Below are 24,577 nucleotides of genomic sequence, written 5' to 3'. Positions count from 1 at the left end.
AAACGATAAAATGAATAATAATAATAAGCCTGAGCAGAATTCCGCTCCCTCCACAACAATCAGGTTCTTTCACGTGGGAATAATATTTGCCCACCTCTGCTGTGCTCGGCCAATAAGGGGTGAATACTGACCTGGTGTCAGGGACCGTGGGTTAGTGGGCATAACATACTTGCCCCGAGCACTGGGCACCCGTGAAATAACACTGTAGGTAACCGTGCCCTCATTTCTGCCCAAACACAAGCAGTGAGGAAGAAAACACTGGCACCAATCACCTGAGAGACCAGCGTGGAGCAGACTCTAGAGATCACGGTCCGCCCTGAGCGGGGCACTACAGTGACCAGCAGCACTGTGCCAGGCAGCCTGCTCCAGGCAGGGCACGGACACACTCTGTGGAGCAATTGAGACTTTGCCCGGCTTCCGTAGACTCTGACCGGAATCCAGATTAGGGAGATTATGCTGCAGTCAGTCAGTATCTATCGTGCCTGCGGGCGGTGGCAGCTCCGGGACGTCTCCCGTGTAATGGCCGCGTCTGCTCCCTGCACCTTCCTGTAACGGCAGCTGGAAGCGGTGACGAGCGGATCGCTGGGATCATGGCGGGGCCAGTGATGGGGAAGCTCTGCTTAGTAAGTCTGCGCCGGCATTCCAGCAGTAGCAGCACTGTGGCGGAGAGATGCAGGGCAGCGAGGACGGGGTTAATAGGACTCTCCAGAGGCCGCTCGTGTTCTGTGACTTTCGGCACCAGTGTTAGCGGTCCACAGCCTGGTCCGTGGGAACTCGGTGTCTGGGAATGATGACACCTCCATTCTGGCTGTGTTCCTCACCAGGCAGGTTGCTAAGTGATGGGTGAAGAGACCTCTTGGGGTTATGCCACAGATATCCTGTAGCTGCAGGCTCTGCTGCTCCTCATGGTTCTGCTCCTCCTGCAGCTCCCGTTACTGCTCCTGCTGCTACTCCTTCAGTTGCTGCTCCTCCCTCTGCGTCCATTGCTGATCCTTCTGTTGCTGCAGCTCCCGTTCCTGATCCTTCTGTTGCTGCAGCTCCCGTTGCTGATCCTTCTGTTGCTGCAGCTCCCGTTGCTGATCCTTCTGTTGCTGCAGCTCCCGTTGCTGATCCTTCTGTTCCTGCAGCTCCCGTTCCTGATCCTTCTGTTGCTGCAGCTCCCGTTCCTGATCCTTCTGTTCCTGCAGCTCCCGTTCCTGATCCTTCTGTTGCTGCAGCTCCCGTTGCTGATCCTTCTGTTCCTGCAGCTCCCGTTGCTGATTCTTCTGTTCCTGCAGCTCCCGTTGCTGATCCTTCTGTTGCTGCAGCTCTCGTTGCTGATTCTTCTGTTGCTGCAGCTCCCGTTGCTGATCCTTCTGTTCCTGCAGCTCCCGTTCCTGATCCTTCTGTTGCTGCAGCTCCCGTTGCTGATCCTTCTGTTCCTGCAGCTCCCGTTGCTGATTCTTCTGTTCCTGCAGCTCCCGTTGCTGATTCTTCTGTTGCTGCAGCTCTCGTTGCTGATTCTTCTGTGGCTGCAGCTCCCGTTGCTGATCCTTCTGTTCCTGCAGCTCCCGTTCCTGATCCTTCTGTTGCTGCAGCTCCCGTTGCTGATCCTTCTGTTCCTGCAGCTCCCGTTGCTGATCCTTCTGTTCCTGCAGCTCCCGTTGCTGATCCTTCTGTTGCTGCAGCTCCCGTTGCTGATCCTTCTGTTCCTGCAGCTCCCGTTGCTGATCCTTCTGTTGCTGCAGCTCCCGTTGCTGATCCGTCTGTTGCTGCAGCTCCCGTTGCTGATCCTTCTGTTCCTGCAGCTCCCGTTGCTGATCCTTCTGTTGCTGCAGCTCCCGTTGCTGATCCTTCTGTTCCTGCAGCTCCCGTTCCTGATCCTTCTGTTGCTGCAGCTCCCGTTGCTGATCCTTCTGTTCCTGCAGCTCCCGTTGCTGATCCTTCTGTTGCTGCAGCTCCCGTTGCTGATCCTTCTGTTCCTGCAGCTCCCGTTCCTGATCCTTCTGTTGCTGCAGCTCCCGTTGCTGATCCTTCTGTTGCTGCAGCTCCAGTTGCTGATCCTTCTGTTCCTGCAGCTCCCGTTCCTGATCCTTCTGTTCCTGCAGCTCCCGTTCCTGATCCTTCTGTTCCTGCAGCTCCCGTTGCTGATCCTTCTGTTCCTGCAGCTCCCTTTGCTGATCCTTCTGTTGGTGCAGCTCCCGTTGCTGATCCTTCTGTTCCTGCAGCTCCCGTTCCTGATCCTTCTGTTGCTGCAGCTCCCGTTGCTGATCCTTCTGTTCCTGCAGCTCCGGTTGCTGATTCTTCTGTTCCTGCAGCTCCCGTTGCTGATCCTTCTGTTGCTGCAGCTCTCGTTGCTGATTCTTCTGTTGCTGCAGCTCCCGTTGCTGATCCTTCTGTTCCTGCAGCTCCCGTTCCTGATCCTTCAGTTGCTGCTCCTCCCTCTGCGTCCATTGCTGATCCGTCTGTTGCTGCAGCTCCCGTTGCTGATCCTTCTGTTCCTGCAGCTCCCGTTGCTGATCCTTCTGTTGCTGCAGCTCCCGTTGCTGATCCTTCTGTTCCTGAAGCTCCCGTTCCTGATCCTTCTGTTGCTGCAGCTCCCGTTGCTGATCCTTCTGTTCCTGCAGCTCCCGTTGCTGATCCTTCTGTTGCTGCAGCTCCCGTTGCTGAGCCTTCTGTTCCTGCAGCTCCCGTTCCTGATCCTTCTGTTGCTGCAGCTCCCGTTGCTGATCCTTCTGTTGCTGCAGCTCCCGTTGCTGATCCTTCTGTTCCTGCAGCTCCCGTTCCTGATCCTTCTGTTCCTGCAGCTCCCGTTCCTGATCCTTCTGTTCCTGCAGCTCCCGTTGCTGATCCTTCTGTTCCTGCAGCTCCCTTTGCTGATCCTTCTGTTGGTGCAGCTCCCGTTGCTGATCCTTCTGTTCCTGCAGCTCCCGTTCCTGATCCTTCTGTTGCTGCAGCTCCCGTTGCTGATCCTTCTGTTCCTGCAGCTCCCGTTGCTGATCCTTCTGTTCCTGCAGCTCCCGTTCCTGATCCTTCTGTTGCTGCAGCTCCCGTTGCTGATCCTTCTGTTCCTGCAGCTCCCGTTGCTGATTCTTCTGTTCCTGCAGCTCCCGTTGCTGATCCTTCTGTTGCTGCAGCTCTCGTTGCTGATTCTTCTGTTGCTGCAGCTCCCGTTGCTGATCCTTCTGTTCCTGCAGCTCCCGTTCCTGATCCTTCTGTTGCTGCAGCTCCCGTTGCTGATCCTTCTGTTCCTGCAGCTCCCGTTGCTGATTCTTCTGTTCCTGCAGCTCCCGTTGCTGATTCTTCTGTTGCTGCAGCTCTCGTTGCTGATTCTTCTGTTGCTGCAGCTCCCGTTGCTGATCCTTCTGTTCCTGCAGCTCCCGTTCCTGATCCTTCTGTTGCTGCAGCTCCCGTTGCTGATCCTTCTGTTCCTGCAGCTCCCGTTGCTGATCCTTCTGTTCCTGCAGCTCCCATTGCTGATCCTTCTGTTGCTGCAGCTCCCGTTGCTGATCCTTCTGTTCCTGCAGCTCCCGTTCCTGATCCTTCTGTTGCTGCAGCTCCCATTGCTGCTCCTTCTGTTGCTGCAGCTCCAGTTGCTCCTGTTTCTGTTACACCTCCAGTTGCTGCTCCTCCCGCTGCTCCTTCTGTTGCTGCAGCTCCCGTTGCTGATCCTTCTGTTGCTGCAGCTCCCGTTTTCTGATCCTTCCATTGCTGCAGCTCCCGTTGCTGATCCTTCTGCTGCTGCAGCACCCGTTGCTGATCCTTCTGTTCTTGCAGCTCCAGTTGCTGCTCCTTCTGTTGCTGCAGCTCCCGTTGCTGCTCCTGTTGCTGCAGCTCCAGTTGCTGCTCCTTCTGTTGCTGCAGCTCCCGTTGCTGCTCCTTCTGCTGCTGCAGCTCCCGTTGCTGATCCTTCTATTGCTGCAGCTCCCGTTGCTGCTCCTTCTGTTGCTGCAGCTCCCATTGCTGCAGCTCCCATTGCTTATCCTTCTGTTGCTGCAGCATCCGTTGCTGGTCCTTCTGCTGCTGCAGCTCCTGTTGCTGATCCTTCTGTTACTGCAGCTCCAGTTGCTGCTCCTTCTGTTGCTGCAGCTCCTGTTGCTGCAGCTCCCGTTGCTGATCCTTCTGTTGCTGCAGCTCCCGTTGCTGATCCTTCTGTTGCTGCAGCTCTCGTTGCTGATCCTTCTATTGCTGCAGCTCCAGTTGCTGCTCCTTCTGTTGCTGCAGCTCCCGTTGCTTATCCTTCTGTTGCTGCAGCATCCATTGCTGGTCCTTCTGCTGCTGCAGCTCCTGTTGCTGATCCTTCTGTTGTTGCAGCTCCAGTTGCTGCTCCTTCTGTTGCTGCAGCTCCCATTGCTGATCCTTCTGTTTCTGCAGCTCCCGTTGCTGATCCATCTGTTGCTGCAGCTCCCGTTGCTGATCCTTCTGTTGCTGCAGCTCACGTTCCTGATCCTTCTGTTGCTGCAGCTCCTGTTGCTGATCCTTCTGTTGCTGCAGCTCCCGTTGCTGATCCTTCTGTTGCTGCAGCATCCGTTGCTGATCCTTCTGTTGCTGCAGCTGCCGTTGCTGCTCCTTCTGTTGCTGCAGCTGCGGTTGCTCCTCCTTCTGTTACTCCTCCAGTTGCTGCTCCTCCCGCTGCTTCCTCTGTTTCTGGAACTGTTTAAAACACAATGTTTCTTATATATTTAAATAAAAAATGTTCTAAAACATAGTGGACCACAAAGGTGCATGGTAATAAGCTAAATAACAAGTGGCACCACGAGTGGCAGGCATACATAAGTAATCAGACCAACGGAAACTTGCTTCTGATACAGCCATTGTACAATTGCTAATTTATGCACTCTGATTGGGTAATGGGGATGTATAAGGAAATACCGATCGTCATTGATGCCACTTCCCCTGAAGATGGCATGCCGCCGAAACGCGCGTAGCATCACTCGCACCATTGCATGACTCAGGTAATCATTTAACACCTCTTTACTTACATTACTTTTCACAATAATGTCTCTAGCACTATATCTAGCCCATCGTTCTATCTCAGCACTGTGCACTTAGGGGATATGGACTTTAATAGTGTTTATGTAACTCTGGTACCCTCACTCCAGGGACAGTTAATTTCCTTTGGTCTGATTACTTATGTATGCCTGCCATTCCTTATGTAGCTTCTGTGCTGCTCCTTTTGTTGTTGCTCCTACTCTCTCCAGTTGTTGCGCCTCCGCTGCTATTTCTGTTGCTGCAGCTTCTATTGCTATCACATAAGGGAGTTTCAATTAAGAAAAAGACCCAAAAAAGAGTGTTTATACGAAAAATACAAATTTATTTAGACATAAAATATACAAAATTATAACAAGGTAGAGCTGACCCTGCAGGATGGGGGAAATAGCAGTCCGCACTTCACTATGGTATCAATATAAGCAATATATAGCTAATTTCAAGTAAAAAGTATCAGGAGACATTTCCTATTAGATACCATCATATAGTCAAAGGCATTAAAGCAGCACAGATGTAGAGAGATCTCAATTAGCCTAATGAGGTCAGTGTAAATCCATCGACATAAAGTGGCATAGTGCAAACCGATATCAGCAAATGCTGTGTCTAGGGATGACGCTGAAATATCAAATAGGCGATAAATATAAATATAATGCTTGCATAAATTACCTATTAGGAAGTGTGGTAGCCGGACCCCTGCGGCAGGCAGGGGTCCGGCTACCACACTTCCTAATAGGTAATTTATGCAAGCATTATATTTATATTTATCGCCTATTTGATATTTCAGCGTCATCCCTAGACACAGCATTTGCTGATATCGGTTTGCACTATGCCACTTTATGTCGATGGATTTACACTGACCTCATTAGGCTAATTGAGATCTCTCTACATCTGTGCTGCTTTAATGCCTTTGACTATATGATGGTATCTAATAGGAAATGTCTCCTGATACTTTTTACTTGAAATTAGCTATATATTGCTTATATTGATACCATAGTGAAGTGCGGACTGCTATTTCCCCCATCCTGCAGGGTCAGCTCTACCTTGTTATAATTTTGTATATTTTATGTCTAAATAAATTTGTATTTTTCGTATAAACACTCTTTTTTGGGTCTTTTTCTTAATTGAAACTCCCTTATGTGATATCTGTAGTATTAGAGTGATCCACGTTAATGTATAATTGTTGGTGGAATTAGATGTTCTAGCTTCTATTGCTGCTCCTTCTGCTGTTGCAGCTCCTATTACTGCTCCTTCTGTTGTTGCATATCCTATTGCTGCTCCTCCTGCTGGTCCTTCTGTTGCTGAAGCTCCTATTGCTGCTCTTTCTGTTGATGCAGCTCCTATTGCTACTCTTTCTCTTGTTGCAGCTCCTATTGCTGCTCCTTCTGTTGTTGCAGCTCCTATTGCTGCTCCTTCTGTTGCTGCTGCTCCAGTTCCTGATTCTCCCACAGCTTCTGTTGCTGCATCTCCAGGTGCTGCTCCTTTGGCTGTATCTGCTGCTTCTCTGATGCTCCGTTTGTTGCAGTTCCCCTTGCTGCTCCTCCCACAGCTACTTCTGTTGCTGCATATCCAGTTGTTGCTCCTTCCGCTGCTGTTTCTGTTGCTGCTCCTACTGTTGCTGCAGCTCCTATTGCTGCTTCTTATGTTGCTGCAGCTCCTATTGCTGCTCCTTCTGTTGCTGCAGCTCTTATTGCTGCTCTTTCTGTTGTTGTAGCTCCTATTGCTGTTCCTTCTGTTGTTGCAGCTCCTATTGCTGCTCCTCCCACTGCTCCTGATACTGCTGCAGCTCCTATTGCTGCTCCTCCCACTGCTCCTGTTGTTGCAGCTCCTATTGCTGCTCCGTCCACTGTTCCTTCTGTTGTTGCAGCTCCTATTGCTGCTCCTCCCACTGCTCCTGTTGTTGCAGCTCCTATTGCTGCACCTTCTGTTGCTGCTGCTCCCTTTCCTGCTCCTCCCACAGCTCCTACTGTTCCTGGACCTCCAGTTCCTGCTCCTGATACTGCTGCAACTCCTATTGCTACTCTTCTTACAGTTTCTTCTCCTGCTTTCTTAACTGCTGAATTTGCCAGATCATTTTGCAGACTTTGCAGTTACCTCATCAAGTAAAGTATTAGTCCTGGAATGGTAGAGACTGCAGATAACAGCCCCATTATAATCCCTTGCACAACATTCTGCTGTACATCTGTTACAGTGTAATTAAAATAATTAGACACAGTCTTCGAAAAATAACTGGCAAAATCGTCAAAGTACAAGATGAAATACACACTACCACTACAATGGAGGGTAGAAAAAACTAAAAAAAGCCAAAATAAAATATAATGAATTTTATTAGATATATTATTAAAAAAGAATGATAAAATACCAAAGCAAGCTACTAGAGCCACACAAAAAGAAGGACACACTTGAGAGGAAACCTATGGACAGTGCCCAACATATATAAATGTCACAATGATGACTAAAAGTTTTGTCCAAAATCCATAGAAGCACATCAAAGAATATATAAATATTTGATAATAATAATAACAAAAATAACCTCTGTGCAAAAAATAACAAATAACAATAGTAAAAAAAACTAACAAAAATGTGCCTAGTGCAAGATGTAGACAGAAAAATCCATGAATAAATACTAATGTCAGATGATAATGATATAATAATATAACCTCTGTGCAAAAAAATGCTACAAATGGCAATAGCTAGCAAATGCTGACAAAAAGTGCCTAGTGTAAGGTGCAAGCAAAGAGATACATGTATGTACAAATAAAGTGCTCCAAATGAGTAAAAACAAAATGAATTTCTCCAGGAGTTACTGAGGGTCATAAGTGTACAAAAAAAAAAAAAAAAGCACTGCACATCAGGCACTTTATATAAAAAGTGGCTATAGTTCATGAGTTGCACAGCACACCAAGCACTTTTTATTCAGGAGGGCGCTGTTGTGAATTCTGTTGTCGGGCTCCCTCCTGTGGTCATGAATGGTACTTCGGCTGGTTCTGTCCATGGACTTCCTCTGGTGGGTGTTTCTGAGTTTCACAGGTGACTAGGTTAATTCGTTAGCTGCTGCTCTATTTAACTCCACTTAGATCTTTGCTCCATGCCACCTGTCAATGTTCCAGTATTGGTCTGTTCACTCCTGGATCGTTCTTGTGACCTGTCTTCCCATCAGAAGCTAAGTTCCAGCTTGTATTTCTTTGGTTTGCTATTTTTCTGTCCAGCTTGCTATTTAATTTGTTGTCTTGCTTGCTGGAAGCTCTGGGACGCAGAGGGAGCGCCTCCGCACCGTGAGTCGGTGCGGAGGGTCTTTTTGCGCCCTCTGCGTGGTCTTTTTGTAGGTTTTTGTGCTGACCGCAAAGTAACCTTTCCTATCCTCGGTCTGTTCAGTAAGTCGGGCCTCACTTTGCTAAATCTATTTCATCTCTGTGTTTGTATTTTCATCTTTACTCACAGTCATTATATGTGGGGGGCTGCCTTTTCCTTTGGGGAATTTCTCTGAGGCAAGGTAGGCTTTATTTTTCTATCTTCAGGGCTAGCTAGTTTCTTAGGCTGTGCTGAGTTGCATAGGGAGCGTTAGGCGCAATCCACGGCTATTTCTAGTGTGTTTGATAGGTTTAGGGATTGCGGTCAGCAGAGTTCCCACGCCCCAGAGCTCGTCCTTATTATCAGTAACTATCAGGTCTTTCCGTGTGCTCTTAACCACCAGGTCCATTATTGTCCTGACCACCAGGTCATAACAGTACAGGTGGCCCAAAGTACTAATGCATCTCAATAGAGGGATAAGAGAAGTTCTGAGACCATTTTTTTTCTTTGCAGTGTGTTTTGTCTCTATTTTCCCCTTTACCTCTGGGTGGTTCAGGACACTGGTGTAAACATGGACATTCAAGGTCTGTCCTCTTGGATGGATAATATCACTACAAGGATACAAAACATTCAAGATTTTGTGGTTCAGAATCCGATGTCAGAGCCTAGGATTCCAATTCCTGATTTGTTTTTTGGTGATAGATCTAAGTTCTTGAATTTCAAAAATAATTGTAAATTGTTTCTTGCCTTGAAACCTCGCTCCTCAGGTGACCCTGTTCAACAAGTAAAGATCATTATTTCTTTGTTACGTGGTGACCCTCAAGACTGGGCATTTTCCCTTGCGCCAGGAGATCCGGCATTGCGTGATGTTGATGCGTTTTTCCTGGCGCTTGGATTGCTTTATGACGAACCTAATTCAGTGGATCAGGCAGAGAAAATCTTGCTGGCTCTGTGTCAGGGTCAGGATGAAGCTGAGATATATTGTCAGAAGTTTAGAAAGTGGTCTGTGCTCACTCAGTGGAATGAATGTGCCCTGGCAGCAATCTTCAGAAAGGGTCTCTCTGAAGCCCTTAAGGATGTCATGGTGGGGTTTCCCATGCCTGCTGGTCTGAATGAGTCTATGTCCTTGGCCATTCAGATCGATCGACGCTTGCGTGAGCGTAAAGCTGTGCACCATTTGGCGGTACTATCTGAGCATGGGCCTGAGCCTATGCAATGTGATAGGACTTTGACCAGAGATGAACGGCAAGAACACAGACGTCGGAATGGGCTATGTTTTTACTGTGGTGATTCCACTCATGCTATCTCCGATTGTCCTAAGCGCACTAAGCGGTTCACTTGGTCTGCCACCATTGGTACGGTACAGTCTAAATTTCTATTGTCTGTTACTCTGATTTGCTCTTTGTCATCCTATTCTGTTATGGCATTTGTGGATTCAGGCGCTGCCCTGAATTTGATGGACTTGGAGTATGCTAGGCGCTGTGGTTTTTTCTTGGAGCCCTTGCAGTATCCTATTCCATTGAGAGGAATTGATGCTACGCCTTTGGCCAAGAATAAGCCTCAGTATTGGACCCAATTGACCATGTGCATGGCTCCTGCACATCAGGAGGATATCCGCTTTCATGTTTTGCATAATCTGCATGATGTGGTTGTTTTGGGGTTGCCATAGCTACAGGTTCATAATCCAGTATTGGACTGGAAATCTATGTCTGTGTCCAGCTGGGGTTGCCAGGGGGTACATGGTGATGTTCCATTTTTGTCTATTTCGTCTTCCACTCCTTCTGAAGTTCCAGAGTTTTTGTCGGATTATCGGGATGTATTTGATGAGACCAAAGCCAGTGCCCTACCTCCTCATAGGGATTGCGATTGTGCAATTATTTGATTCCTGGTAGTAAGTTTCCTAAGGGCCGATTGTTCAATTTATCTGTGCCAGAACACGCCGCTATGCGGAGTTATATAAAGGAATCCTTGGAGAAAGACCATATTCGCCCGTCGTCATCACCGTTAGGAGCAGGGTTCTTTTTTGTGGCCAAGAAGGATGGTTCTTTGAGACCGTGTATTGATTACCGCCTTCTTAATAAAATTACAGTCAAATTTCAGTATCCTTTGCCGTTGCTGTCTGACTTGTTTGCTCGTATTAAAGGGGCTAGTTGGTTTACCAAGATAGACCTTCGAGGGGCGTATAATCTTGTGCGTATTAAACGGGGCGATGAATGGAAAACAGCATTTAATACGCCCGAGGGCCATTTTGAGTACCTAGTTATGCCATTCGGGCTTTCCAATGCTCCATCAGTATTTCAGTCCTTTATGCATGACATCTTCCGAGAGTACCTGGATAAATTCCTGATTGTGTATTTGGATGATATTTTGGTCTTTTCGAATGATTGGGAGTCTCATGTGAAGCAGGTCAGAATGGTGTTCCAGGTCCTTCGTGCGAATTCCTTGTTTGTGAAGGGGTCAAAGTGTCTCTTTGGAGTTCAGAAGGTTTCATTTTTGGGGTTCATTTTTTCCCCTTCTACTATCGAGATGGACCCTGTTAAAGTCCAGGCCATTTACGATTGGACTCAGCCGACATCTGTGAAGAGCCTGCAAAAGTTCCTGGGCTTTGCTAATTTTTATCGGCGCTTCATCGCTAATTTTTCTACTGTTGCTAAACCGTTGACTGATTTGACCAAGAAGGGTGCTGATGTGGTCAATTGGTCTTCTGCGGCTGTAGAGGCTTTTCAGGAGTTGAAGCGTTGTTTTTCTTCTGCCCCTGTGTTGTGCCAGCCAGATGTTTCGCTTCCGTTTCAGGTTGAGGTTGATGCTTCTGAGATTGGAGCAGGGGCTGTTTTGTCGCAAAGAAGTTCTGAGGGCTCGGTGATGAAGCCATGTGCTTTCTTTTCTAGAAAGTTTTCGCCTGCTGAGCGTAACTATGATGTTGGTAATCGTGAATTGTTGGCCATGAAGTGGGCATTCGAGGAGTGGCGTCATTGGCTGGAAGGAGCCAAGCATCGTGTGGTGGTCTTGACAGATCACAAGAATTTGACTTATCTTGAGTCTGCCAAACGGTTGAATCCGAGACAGGCTCGATGGTCATTATTTTTCTCCTGTTTTGATTTTGTGGTTTCGTACCTTCCGGGCTCTAAGAATGTGAAGGCTGATGCCCTGTCAAGGAGTTTTGTGCCTGACTCTCCGGGTGTTCCTGAGCCGGCGGGTATTCTCAAAGAGGGGGTAATTTTGTCTGCCATCTCCCCTGATTTGCGGCGGGTGCTGCATAAATTTCAGGCTGATAGACCTGACCGTTGCCCAGTGGAGAAACTGTTTGTCCCTGATAGAAGGACTAGTAGAGTTATCTCTGAGATTCATTGTTCAGTGTTGGCTGGGCATCCTGGAATCTTTGGTACCAGAGATTTGGTGGCTAGATCCTTCTGGTGGCCGTCTTTGTCGCGGGATGTGCGTTCTTTTGTGCAGTCCTGTGGGACTTGTGCTCGGGCTAAGCCCTGCTGTTCTCGTGCCAGTGGGTTGCTTTTGCCCTTGCCGGTCCCGAAGAGGCCCTGGACGCATATTTCTATGGATTTTATTTCGGATCTCCCCGTCTCTCAAAAGATGTCGGTCATTTGGGTGGTTTGTGATCGCTTTTCTAAGATGGTCCATTTGGTACCTTTGTCTAAATTGCCTTCCTCCTCTGATTTGGTGCCATTATTTTTCCAGCTTGTGGTTCGTTTACATGGTATCCCGGAGAACATCGTTTCTGACAGAGGTTCCCAGTTTGTTTCAATGTTTTGGCGATTCTTTTGTGCTAGGATGGGCATTGATTTGTCTTTTTCCTCGGCTTTGCATCCTCAGCCAAATGGCCAAACCGAACGAACTAATCAAACTTTGGAAACATATCTGAGATGCTTTGTTTCTGCTGATCAGGATGATTGGGTGTCCTTTTTGCCGTTGGCTGAGTTCGCCCTTAATAATCGGGCCAGCTCGGCTACTTTGGTTTCGCCGTTTTTCTGCAATTCTGGTTTCCATCCTCGTTTCTCTTCAGGGCAGGTTGAGCCTTCAGACTGTCCTGGTGTAGATACTGTGGTGGATAGGTTGCAGCAGATTTGGACTCATGTGGTGGACAATTTGACATTGTCCCAGGAGAAGGCTCAACGTTTCGCTAACCGCCGGCGCTGTGTGGGTCCCCGACTTCGTGTTGGGGATTTGGTTTGGTTTTCGTCTCGTTATGTTCCTATGAAGGTTTCCTCTCCTAAGTTTAAGCCTCGTTTCATTGGTCCGTATAAGATTTCTGAGGTTATCAATCCTGTGTCATTTCGTTTGGCCCTTCCTGCTTCTTTTGCCATCCATAATGTGTTCCATAGGTCGTTATTGCGGAGATACGTGGCGCCTGTGGTTCCATCCGTTGATCCTCCTGCCCCGGTGTTAGTTGAGGGGGAGTTGGAGTATGTGGTGGAGAAGATTTTGGATTCTCGTGTTTCGAGACGGAAACTCCAGTACCTGGTCAAGTGGAAGGGTTATGGTCAGGAAGATAATTCCTGGGTTTTTGCCTCTGATGTTCATGCTGCCGATCTGGTTCATGCCTTTCATTTGGCTCATCCTGGTCGGCCTGGGGGCTCTGGTGAGGGTTCGGTGACCCCTCCTCAAGGGGGGGGGGAGGGTACTGTTGTGAATTCTGTTGTCAGGCTCCCTCCTGTGGTCATGAATGGTACTTCGGCTGGTTCTGTCCATGGAATTCCTCTGGTGGGTGTTTCTGAGTTTCACAGGTGACTAGGTTAATTCGTTAGCTGCGGCTCTATTTAACTCCACTTAGATCTTTGCTCCATGCCACCTGTCAATGTTCCAGTATTGGTCTGTTCACTCCTGGATCGTTCTTGTGACCTGTCTTCCCATCAGAAGCTAAGTTCCAGCTTGTATTTATTTGGTTTGCTATTTTTCTGTCCAGCTTGCTATTTAATTTGTTGTCTTGCTTGCTGGAAGCTCTGGGATGCAGAGGGAGCGCCTCCGCACCGTGAGTCGGTGCGGAGGGTCTTTTTGCGCCCTCTGCGTGGTCTTTTTGTAGGTTTTTGTGCTGACCGCAAAGTAACCTTTCCTATCCTCGGTCTGTTCAGTAAGTCGGGCCTCACTTTGCTAAATCTATTTCATCTCTGTGTTTGTATTTTCATCTTTACTCACGTCATTATATGTGGGGGGCTGCCTTTTCCTTTGGGGAATTTCTCTGAGGCAAGGTAGGCTTTATTTTTCTATCTTCAGGGCTAGCTAGTTTCTTAGGCTGTGCCGAGTTGCATAGGGAGCGTTAGGCGCAATCCACGGCTATTTCTAGTGTGTTTGATAGGTTTAGGGATTGCTGTCAGCAGAGTTCCCACGTCCCAGAGCTCGTCCTTATTATCAGTAACTATCAGGTCTTTCCGTGTGCTCTTAACCACCAGGTCCATTATTGTCCTGACCACCAGGTCATAACAGGGCGCTACATGGTACAATTTTTGCATATGCATAGGTCTGCTGTGTCAGGGTAGATATATATATATATATATATATATTTTTTTTTTTTTGTACACTTATGACCCTCAGTAACTCCTGGAGAAATTCATTGTGTTTTTTACTCATTTGGAACACTTTATTTGTACATACATGTATCTCTCTGCTTGCACCTTGCACTAGGCACTTTTTGTTAGCATTTGCTAGCTATTGCCATTTTTAGCTATTTTTTTGCACATAGGCTATATTATTATATCATTATCATCTGACATTAGTATTTATTCATGGATTTTTCTGTCTACATCTTGCACTAGGCACTTTTTTGTTAGTAGTTTTTACTATTGTTATTTGTTATTTTTTGCATAGAGGTTATTTTTGTTATTATTATTATCAAATATTTATTTATTTTTTGATGTGCTTCTATGGATTTTGGACAAAACTTTCAGTCATCATTGTGACATTTATATATGTTGGGCACTGTCCATAGGTTTCCTCTCAAGTGTGTCCTTCTTTTTGTGTGGCTCTAGTAGCTTGCTTTGGTATTTTATCATTCTTTTTTAATAATATATCGAATAAAATTCATTATATTTTATTTTGGCTTTTTTTCGTTTTTTCTACCCTCCATTGTAGTGGTAGTGTGTATTTCATCTGTTACAGTGTGTCAAACTTTGTATGTGGAGGTGGTAACTGGAACGCTCAGTGGTGCAGTATGATGGTTACAGATTAAAGTCCTGTAAAACTGTTAAGACCAGGGTGACACCTGCGAGTGTGATACGAGAAACTCACACGAGTCTCTCTCATCAATACCCAGCACTGCCGCCGGCACTCTGGACCGGAGCGTGCAGCTGCCTAGAAATACATGCATAAAAATACATGCAGCCACATGCTCCGGTCCCGAGTGCCGGCAGCAGTGCTGGGTATTGATGCGGGAGACTAGTGTGAGTTTCTCGCATCACACTCGCAGGTGTGACCCCGGCCTTATACTTGCCTTCTGCTGACTGCTCCAGGGAAATCGGTACCAGGTCTTCCTGATGCTCAGGGAGACATTGTATTGTCATGTGAGCACTGCAGCCAAAAGGTTGGAGTCCGCTAGCAGCAGCCTTTACTATTTCCATAGAGAGGATGTCCGCTCAAAATCTCACTCAGGAGATGCTGATTGGCTGCAGTGTTCATGTGACATAATTTCACACAAGCAACGGGAAGGCCTGGTGTTCATGTTAATTAGGAAGCTGAGGCATTTAAGAAGTGGTTGTTCAATTAAAAGACACAGAGGTTTTTCTGCTCCAAAACGTTCAACAAATACTCTTTGAATAAGCTTACTAGTGATTTCAGTTGGAAAATAGGCCAATCATTCACATTGGTGTTTTTCTTCATATAGTATTTAGCAGATTACCATAGGTATAATAAATGAAGGGAAAAATCAATAGGTTAACAAAAATGACAAAAAATCCCTTTAACCCCTTTACCCTCTAAGCCTGTTTGCACCTTCATGACCTGACCAAATTTTACAATTCTAACCAGTGTCTCTTCATGTAGTAATAACTCTGGAACGCTCAACGGATGCCAGTGATTCTGAGATTGTTTGCTTTTTCGTGGCACATTATACTTCATGATAGTCTTAAAATGTATTCAATATGACTTGCGCTTGTTTGTGAAAAGATCGGAAATTTGGTGAAAATTTTGAACACTTCGCAATTTTTAATTTTATGCCCTTAAATCAGAGAATGGGGTCACACAAAATAGTTAATATATAACATTTCCCACATGTCTACTTTACATCAGCACAATTTTTGAAACATTATTTTTTTGTTAGGACGTTATAAGGGTAGAAAGTTCATCAGCAGTTTCAAATTTTTACAACAAAATGTACAAAACCTTTTGTTAGGGACCACATCACATTTGAAGTGACTTTGGGGGGCCTGTTTGACAGAAAATACCTAAAAGTGACACCATTATAAAAACTGCACCCCTCATGGTACTCAAAACCATATTCAAGAAGTTTATTAACCCTTCAAGTGCTTCACAGGAATTCTTGGAATGTGGATAGAAGCGATGAACATTTTAATTTTTTATTTTTTTGCAAAAAATTTTACTTTAGCCTCAATTTTTTTATTTTCACAAGGGTAACAGGAGAAAATGGACCACAAAATGTGTTGTGCAATTTCTCCTGAGTAGGTTTATACACCATATGTGGGGTGAAACTACTGTTTGGGCACACTGCATTGCTTGGAAGGAAAGGAGTGCCATTTGACTTTATGAATGCAAAATTATCTGGCATCGTTATAGAATGCAATGTCAGGTTTGGAGAGCCCCGATGTGCCTAAACAGTGGAAACCCCCCACGAGTGACATGATTTTGGAAACTACACCCCTCAAGGAATGTATCTAGATGTATGTTGAGCACGTTGAACCCCCACATGCTTCACAGAAGTGTATAATGTAGAGCTGTGATAATAAAAAAATTTAATTTTTCCCACAAAAATATTCTTTTAGCCCCAAACGTATGGTATCACGAGAATGGTATATAACAATGGTATCACGAGAAAATGGATCCAAAATTCATTGTGAAATTTCTCCTGAGTACACAGATACCCTATATATGGATGAAAACTACTGTTTTGGCGCATGACAGTGCTCAGAAAGGTATGAGCAACATTTTGGAACTCAGACTTTAATGGAATGGTATGCGGGTGTCATGTCGCGTTTAGAGAGCCCCTGATGTGCCTAAGCGGTAGAAACCCCTCACAAGTGACCCCAATTTGGAAACTACATTTTCCAGTAATTTATCTAGCCGTGTGGTGAGCACCTTGATCCCACAGGTGCTCAGAAAGGAGAGGGGTATTTGGATTTGGGAGTGTAGAATTTGCTGAATTTCTTTTGGTAGGCAAGGAGACATTTCGCTTTTCCAGAGTCTTTGTACTACCAGTAACATGAAAGCCTCCAATATTTCCATTAACAGATGAAAGACTTGAGTGGAGACTTGCTTTATTTGTGGATTGATTTTAAGCTTTTATTGGGAATATTGGGGATTGCATTTATCCAGTGCGTTATGCTGAGCATATACTTCGGGATTTCCATGTAAATCTCCAAATGATGTGATTCAGATGAAGCCCCTGAGGGATCCATTCACTATAATGAGGCAGCAGTTACTCTGGACTTTGCCTGGCCTCTGTTCAGCATTGTACTTCTTTCCAGAAGTTCGCAACACGGTGGCGGACCACTCTTTTTTTTTGTACACAGTGCCTCCATCTGCTTCATTTTAGGGAATCTTTCTCAGGGGGTTCTGTCTGAATCACGTATTTCAGAGATTTACATGAAAACCCTGGTGCAAGCACTCAGCATAGAGCGCAGGATAAATGTGCGCTGAGCCGTACTGCCATCTTTGGGAGGCAGAATGAACAAATCAACAGCAGGTGAAGAATTGGTTTTATGCAGGGGAGGTGTGTGCCGCAACCATCTGGTATTCACTCCTCTGAAATGTAAGCTGAGACAAACCAGACCTTACAGAGATTTTGGGTGAGTTAAGAAAAACAGTTGCATAAAATTAATAGAAGAAGGAAATCGCATTCCTGTCTCTTAAAACGTGAACACACAGGACAACAGCCATTTCTTGCCAAACAGCGCTTGTAACAAGGATCTGTTGAAGCACTGTTTGGCAAGAAACAACTGTTGTCCTTGGTGCATTCTGTTCACCCCTTGAAACCTGATGTTTCAACTCTTCTATTAAAGTGTTGAAGTTTTAAGAGACGGTGAGTGTGATTTTGTTTTTCTTTTAAAGATTTTTTTTAAATTTTTTATGCTGTTCTTCCTGCAGTATACGTGATTAGACAACTTTATTTTTTGCGTCGGTCTGATTACAGCGATACCAGATTTGTATTGTTTCTGTTTGACTGCTGTCACACACTAAAAAACGCTTTTTATTGCGCTTCACCATATTTTGAGAGCTGTAATTGTCTTATATTTCTGCTGACATGATAGGGCTTGTTTTCTGCAGGATGAGTACCGTTATGCAGACTACCGAATGCAGTTATTAACCAAATACCCTGTTTTTTCCATCTTTGTACTAGCACTTGCTGTCCAGTGTGATTTTTTTGCAACCGAGTGTTTTTGGTTTTACTGTGCTCTTTTTGTATTTTCAAGTCTCTTGGGCTTGTTCACTGTACGCGCAGCTCATGTGTTCTGGTTTCACATACCGTAACTGTTTTCTTGTGTCCACAAGACTGGGGAGGCCTCCACCCCTCTTTTTTTGAGCTGTGCGCACAGGAGCCGTTCTGTACAGCGTGTCCACCTGGACATTCCTTCTCTGAATCCTGCTCATACAGGTATTGTACTTATGATCAGGTTTTAAATACATCAGATAGGGATTACATACATTAGTTAGGACTGCTCTGATATGGGTATACCTTGACGTTTGGTAGAGCGGCGTAATATACATTTTTTGCAAAAAACGTATCAACCAAATACCCTGTTTTTCCATCTTTTTACTAGCACTTGCTGTCCACAGTGATTTTTTTGCAACAGAGTGTTTTTGGTTTTACTGTGCGTTTATAACTAAGCGCCACCACATAGGAATAGGGATAAGCAGTTGAAGGAAATGGGCAGTTTGGTGCAGAAACCCCGTGATAGGCCCATTTTTTTTCACAGAGCAGTCTGTGATGGCAAACACGTATCTTGACATGTTGTAATTGTATGCAGTGCCACAATTTCAAGAAGGTGTCATGTTTCAACAGGACGGCGCTCCTCCACACTACGCCACCATTTTTCGTGATTTTTGGATAGAACATTCCCCCAGCGGTGGATAGGCAGGGGTTCTGTCAAGCCATGGCCACCACGATCCCCGGATCTGACGCCCTTAGACTTTTACTTTTGGGGTTATGTGAAGCAACATGTGTACATTGAGCGTGTCAACGACACTAATCACTTAAAACAGAATCACAGACGTTATTCACTCTGTTACACCAGACGTCCATACCCATGTGTGGCAAAAACTTCACTATTGTTTGGATGTGTGTAGGGAAACAAATTGAGCACACATCGAACTGCACTAAATAGGTATGAAACTGGGAGAGTTTTTCTTTTAGTTGGAGCAGATTTCACATTTCTATAATTTTTTGTTGCTTTCCAGTGACTGGTCAAAAGTGCACCATGACTTTACGAACACACTGTATTTAAATTTGCTTGATGATCTGAAACATTTAAGTGTGACAAACATAGAAATGAATAAGAAATCAGGAAGGGGCAAATACCTTTTCACACAACTGTATATGCTCATGAAAAAAACTTATATTTGCCTCTTAAAAAGTAACTAGTGTGGTCACACTTACAAACTGCAGCCCAAAGTTGTACACAGTATTGTAAGAAGGTCATAGTTAAACTAGAGTGATTGTAGAGGAAGGTGACCAACGTTATTAAGGAAATGAGTTAAAGGGAGCCTGTCAGCAGGATTGTAACCTACAGACAGTGTTAGGTTGGCGCCGTTATACTGATTAAAATGATAGCTTGGTTGAGAAATCCATCTTGTGGTTGTTGTTCAATAATTATTTTCAGTTTTGAGTTAATGATATGCTCATGCTCTGGGGCGGCCTGTGGGGGAGGGGTCTCCATGTGGTGCTCTGCTTAGATATTCATCAGTATGGCTTCTGACTGGTCACTTATCCCTCAGTGACCTGTCCCCTAGTTTACATAATGAATATTTTATATATTGAAAAAAAAATCTCCTTCTGCAGGCAGGCATTGGAGACGGCGCCTGCGCTGCAGCATGAGCACATCTGTAATGTGTATTTAATTGTTTTCTTTGATGGTATTCATTAATTCATAAAAAAATAAATCAGTTTGAAAATGGTGCTGGCTGCGCCTGCACAGTAGCAGCTATCAATGATCCAATAGCTGCTACTGTGCAGGTGCCGGCGGCACCATTTTGCTAGAGAAAAAAAATTGCCTCCTCCAAGATGGCGCTGCCTGCGGAGTAGCATCTATCGGATCATCTTAGCGGAGACAATTATTTTTTCTCTAACAAGATGGTGGCACCTGTGCAGTAGCAGCTATCAGATCGGAAGCACTTGTCATCCCACATGGGTAAGCACTTGTTGGCACCACTATCCCCAGCACTTTATGTATTGTAACAGTCCTGGTCTTCTACCTAGGCTTTATATGATCATGAGGACTACAGTCTGTTGGATATTCTCCCCATACCCTACCCTTTAGGAAGACAATATACCTTGACTAATTGATGTACTGTATCACATACATTTCCTTACTGCCCTGATTTGGTTTGATATCGGATATCTGCTATTTATGATTTGGGGTTTCCTTGCCCTGTCTTCACCATGTCCATTCATCCCCCTACTATTTATTGTACTTATTTATTTGTTATATGTACTCTATATGAACTTAATAAACTTTTGAATATTGATTAATACATACAGTGTTTCTCATCTCAACATTTTTATATACGTTTTGGGGCATTTAGCTCAGTAGTCCTGCATATAGTATAACGGGGCCCTGCACTGCCTTCCATCTACTATATAATTGTCTAATGATCACTTCCATCTATCTGTCCTTCTGTCACGGTTATTCATTCACTGATTGGTCTCGCCAGCTGCCTGTCATGGCTGCCGCGACCAATCAGCGACGGGCACAGTCCAGAAGAAAATGGCCGCTCCTTACTCCCCGCAGTCAGTGCCTGTCGCCCGCATACTCCCCTCCGGTCACCGCTAACACAGGGTTAATGCCGGCAGTAACGGACCGCGTTATGCCGCAGGTAACTCACTCCGTTACCGCCGCTATTAACCCTGTGTGTCCCCAACTTTTTACTATTGACGCTGCCTATGCGGCATCAATAGTAAAAAATGTAATGTTAAAAATAATTTTTAAAAAACCCAAAAAACTGCTATATACATCCTCCGTAGTCACTCGCGCCGGCCGCAATCTTCCGTTGCAGGTTCCGGTGGCAGAAGGACCTGCCATGACGTCACGGTCATGTGACTGCGACGTCATCACAGCCCCTGCGTGACAAGGACCTGCCATGAAGTCACGGTCATGTGACCGCGACGTCATCACAGGCCCTGCGCGCCTGCGCTACAAAGACCTGCCATGATGTCACGGTCATATGACCGCGAAGTCATCACAGGTCCTGCGCTAATACCAACCCTGGGACCGGAACCTGCCGTGGACTACAAGGGCTCCCTCGGAAAGGTGAGTATATGTTTATTTTTTATTTTTTCACCTGTGACAAACCTGGCTGGGCAATATACTATGTGACTGGCCAATATACTACGTGGCTCTGTGCTGTATACTACTTCGCTGTGCAATATACTACGTGGCTGGGCAATATACTACGTGACTGGCCAATATACTACGTCACTGGGCAATATACTTCGTGGCTCTGTGCTGTATACTACATCACTGGGCAATATACTACATGACTGGCCAATATACTACGTCACTGGGCAATATACTATGTGACTGGGCAATATACTACATCACTGGGCAATATACTACGTCACTGGGCAATATACTATGTGGCTCTGTGCTGTATACTACTTCGCTGTGCAATATACTACGTGACTGGCCAATATACTACGTCACTGGGCAATATACTACGTGACTGGGCAATATACTACGTCACTGGGCAATAAACTACGTAGCTCTGTGCTGTATACTACGTCACTGGGCAATATACTACGTCACTGGGCAATATACTACGTGGCTGCGCAATATACTACGTAACTGGGCAATATACTATGTGGCTGGGCAATATACTACGTGGCTGGGCAATATACTACGTGACTGGGCAATATACTACGTCACTAGGCAATATACTACGTGGCTGGCCAATATATTACGTCACTGGGCAATATACTACGTGGGCTGTGAAATATACTACGTAGCTTGGCAATATACTACGTAACTGGGCAATAAACTACGTGGCTGGGCAATATACTACGTCACTGGGCAATATACTACATGGCTGGGCAATATACTACGTGGCTGGGCAATATACTACATCGCTGGGCAATATACTACGTGTCTGGGCAATATACTGCGTGGGCTGTGCAATATACTACGTGGACATGCATATTCTAGAATACCCATGCGTTAGAATCGGGCCACCATCTAGTACAGTATAATGGCCTCACATAGTTCTCCATACAGTATAATGGCTCCACATACTGCTCCATACAGTATAATGGCCACAAAACATGATTCAGTACATAGGCCCCATATAGTGCTCCACATGGTGCTGCATACAGTATAAAGGCCCCACATAGTGCTCCATAGGGTATAATGGCCCTAAATAGTGCTCCATACAGTATAGTGGCTACAAAACGTTCTCTATACAGTACCCATAAAGGCCCCACATAGTGCTGATTACTGTATAATGGGCACCACATTGTGCTCCATACAGTATTATGGGCACCATATAGCGCTCCATACAGTATAATGGGCCCACATAGTGCCCATACAGTATAATGGACCCAGATAATGCTCCATATAGTATAATGGCCTCACAAAGTGCTCCATACAGTATAATGAGCCCTATATAGTGCTCCATACAGTATATTAGCCTCATATATTGCTCCACACAGTATAAACAACCCCACATAGTGCTCAATACAGTATAATGGGCTTCACATAGTGCTCCTTAGGCCTCTTTCACACTTACGTCTTTGAGCTCCCGTCGAAATCCGTTGATTTTTGAAAAAACAGGATCCATCAAATTTTTCTGCAGGATCCTGTTTTTCTCATAGACTTGTATTAGCGACGGATTGTGACGGATGGCCACCCGTTTCATCCGTCGTGCACTGGATCCGTCGGAAAATTGCTGTCTGTCGGGTGGGGACAACGCACAGGAACGTTTTTTCTGTATGTCGGAAAATCGCTCTGCGATGGATCCTGCGCTGTCCGTCGTTGGCTATAATGGAAGCCTTTGGGCACAGGATCCGTCGCTGACTGTCAAAAGCAGGAATCCAGAGATGAGTTCCATCTTTTGAAATTGAGCATGCATGGAAGAATTTCCAGTCAGGGAAATTCTCTCTCGCTCGCTCTCTCTCTTTTTACTATTGATGCTGCCTATGCAGCTTCAATAGTAACAAGATATTATGTTTAAAAAAAAAAAATCGCAATATTCTTACCTTCCGGCGTCCCGCGCAGCGTTACCGATGCTCGCGATGCTCCCGGCAGCTGGCGTTCCCAGTAATGCATTGCGAAATTATCCGATGATATCGCGGTCTCGCGAGACCGCTACGTCATCAGAGGTCATTGCATGCAAGGCATTACTGGGAACGCCAGCTGCTGGGAGCATCTCGAGCATTGGTAATGCTGCACGGGACGCTGGAAGGTAAGAATATTGCGATTTTAAAAAAAAAAATGTTTTATTAATTTTAATCTGGGTTGTGTTGTGTATGCGTTTTCGCATCAGGAAACCGCTGCGAAGACCCATACACAACAGTTGCACAAAGCTTCGACGGGTCCGTGTGTGGAACTGATCATTTCCCTGTTGCAAGGTGACCCCGATCCTGGACCGTCTCCCTACTTACTGATTCTCCACAGAAGACTTTCTTTGAAGCCCTTAGACTCCTTTATAATGCCCGTAACCATGCAGTATTAGCATTAATTATGGGGCAATATACTTCTGAGGAGTTTCAGTGCTGGCCCATAGACTCAATAAAATGAACAGACCCGTTGCCATTAAATCCTAACTGTATTTTGTCATCAAATCAAGGACATGTTAGTTCAGGTCCATTCTCCAGTTTCTCTTAATGCAAGTTGGCGTTGGCAGTCAGTCTTTAAGGGTAAGGCCGGAGTCACAGTAGACCATAATACGGATGAATGCTATGCGATAAAATTCGCATAGCACTTGGACCAATGTTAATCTATGTGGTAGCTACTATCATCCGTTGTTTTCTCGGCCATATTATACGTGTAAGAGAAATTGCAGCATGCTGCTATTTTCACCATATATCGGCCGAGAAACCCCAATGAAAGTCTATGGGTGCGAGAAAAACTCGCACACCATATGGACCATCAGTGTGACTTGCAAGAAATACGCACCGGTGTCCTATAGAAAGCCGGTAATACAGTGCGGTGTACAGTAATATTGCCAGGGCTGTGGAGTCGGAGTTGGAGTTGTGGAGTCGGAATTGGAGTTAGTTTTGGTTGGAGTCACGAGTCGGTAGAAATGTACTGACTCCGACTCCAGCTTTAAAAAAAATGTATTAATATTTCATAATTGAACTTTCATATGAATTTTATAAATGTTACTCAAATATACAGTGAGGCAAAAAAGTATTTAGTCAGTCAGCAATAGTGCAAGTTCCACCACTTAAAAAGATGAGAGGCGTCTGTAATTTACATCATAGGTAGACCTCAACTATGGGAGACAAACTGAGAAAAAAAAATCCAGAAAATCACATTGTCTGTTTTTTTAACATTTTATTTCCATATTATGGTGGAAAATAAGTATTTGGTCAGAAACAAAATTTCATCTCAATACTTTGTAATATATCCTTTGTTGGCAATGACAGAGGTCAAACGTTTTCTGTAAGTCTTCACAAGGTTGCCACACACTGTTGTTGGTATGTTGGCCCATTCCTCCATGCAGATCTCCTCTAGAGCAGTGATGTTTTTGGCTTTTCGCTTGGCAACACGGACTTTCAACTCCCTCCAAAGGTTTTCTATAGGGTTGAGATCTGGAGACTGGCTAGGCCACTCCAGGACCTTGAAATGCTTCTTACGAAGCCACTCCTTCGTTGCCCTGGCGGTGTGCTTTGGATCATTGTCATGATGAAAGACCCAGCCACGTTTCATCTTCAATGCCCTTGCTGATGGAAGGAGGTTTGCACTCAAAATCTCACGATACATGGCCCCAT

The 24,577-nt window shown here is 45.4% G+C and overlaps 2 protein-coding genes across 3 annotated transcripts in view; one reads left to right on the top strand and one right to left on the bottom strand.

The window, feature by feature from the left end:
* Positions 1-228: 228 nt before the first annotated feature.
* Positions 229-24,577, top strand: part of LOC138681618 (dihydroxyacetone phosphate acyltransferase-like) — a 258,128-nt gene continuing 233,779 nt past the window's right edge. Inside the window, exon 1 of one of the 2 annotated variants that reach the window (XM_069769275.1) lies at positions 229-623. In XM_069769275.1, coding sequence (XP_069625376.1) covers positions 591-623 — 33 coding nt within the window. In that variant the 5' untranslated portion in view covers positions 229-590. The remainder of the gene's footprint in view (positions 624-24,577) is intronic. The other variant, XM_069769276.1, reaches the window with a different exon arrangement.
* LOC138680736 (trichohyalin-like) lies at positions 948-4,506 on the bottom strand. Its single transcript, XM_069768013.1, has 3 exons — positions 4,169-4,506; positions 3,594-3,942; positions 948-3,560 (listed from the first exon to the last, which is right to left on the bottom strand). Exons 1-3 carry the CDS (start codon positions 4,504-4,506, stop codon positions 948-950), a joined length of 3,300 nt encoding a protein of 1,099 aa, XP_069624114.1.

The sequence above is a fragment of the Ranitomeya imitator genome, chromosome 5 (genome assembly GCF_032444005.1).
Source record: "Ranitomeya imitator isolate aRanImi1 chromosome 5, aRanImi1.pri, whole genome shotgun sequence".
Taxonomy (NCBI): domain Eukaryota; kingdom Metazoa; phylum Chordata; class Amphibia; order Anura; family Dendrobatidae; genus Ranitomeya; species Ranitomeya imitator.
Note: the sequence above shows the minus strand (reverse complement) of the source record. Positions and strands in the feature narration are given on the sequence as shown.

Excerpts from the sequence above, each read along its gene's own strand:
- LOC138680736 (XM_069768013.1), bottom strand. The coding sequence starts at position 4,506 with ATGCTGCAGCAACAGAAGGATCAGCAACGGGAGCTGCAGCAACAGAAG. Across the intron at positions 3,943-4,168 it reads GAGCAGCAACTGGAGCTGCA|CAATGGGAGCTGCAGCAACA; the intron begins GCAATAGAAGGA and ends TGGGAGCTGCAG. Across the intron at positions 3,561-3,593 it reads GGGAGGAGCAGCAACTGGAG|CAACAGAAGGAGCAGCAATG; the intron begins GTGTAACAGAAA and ends CTGGAGCTGCAG.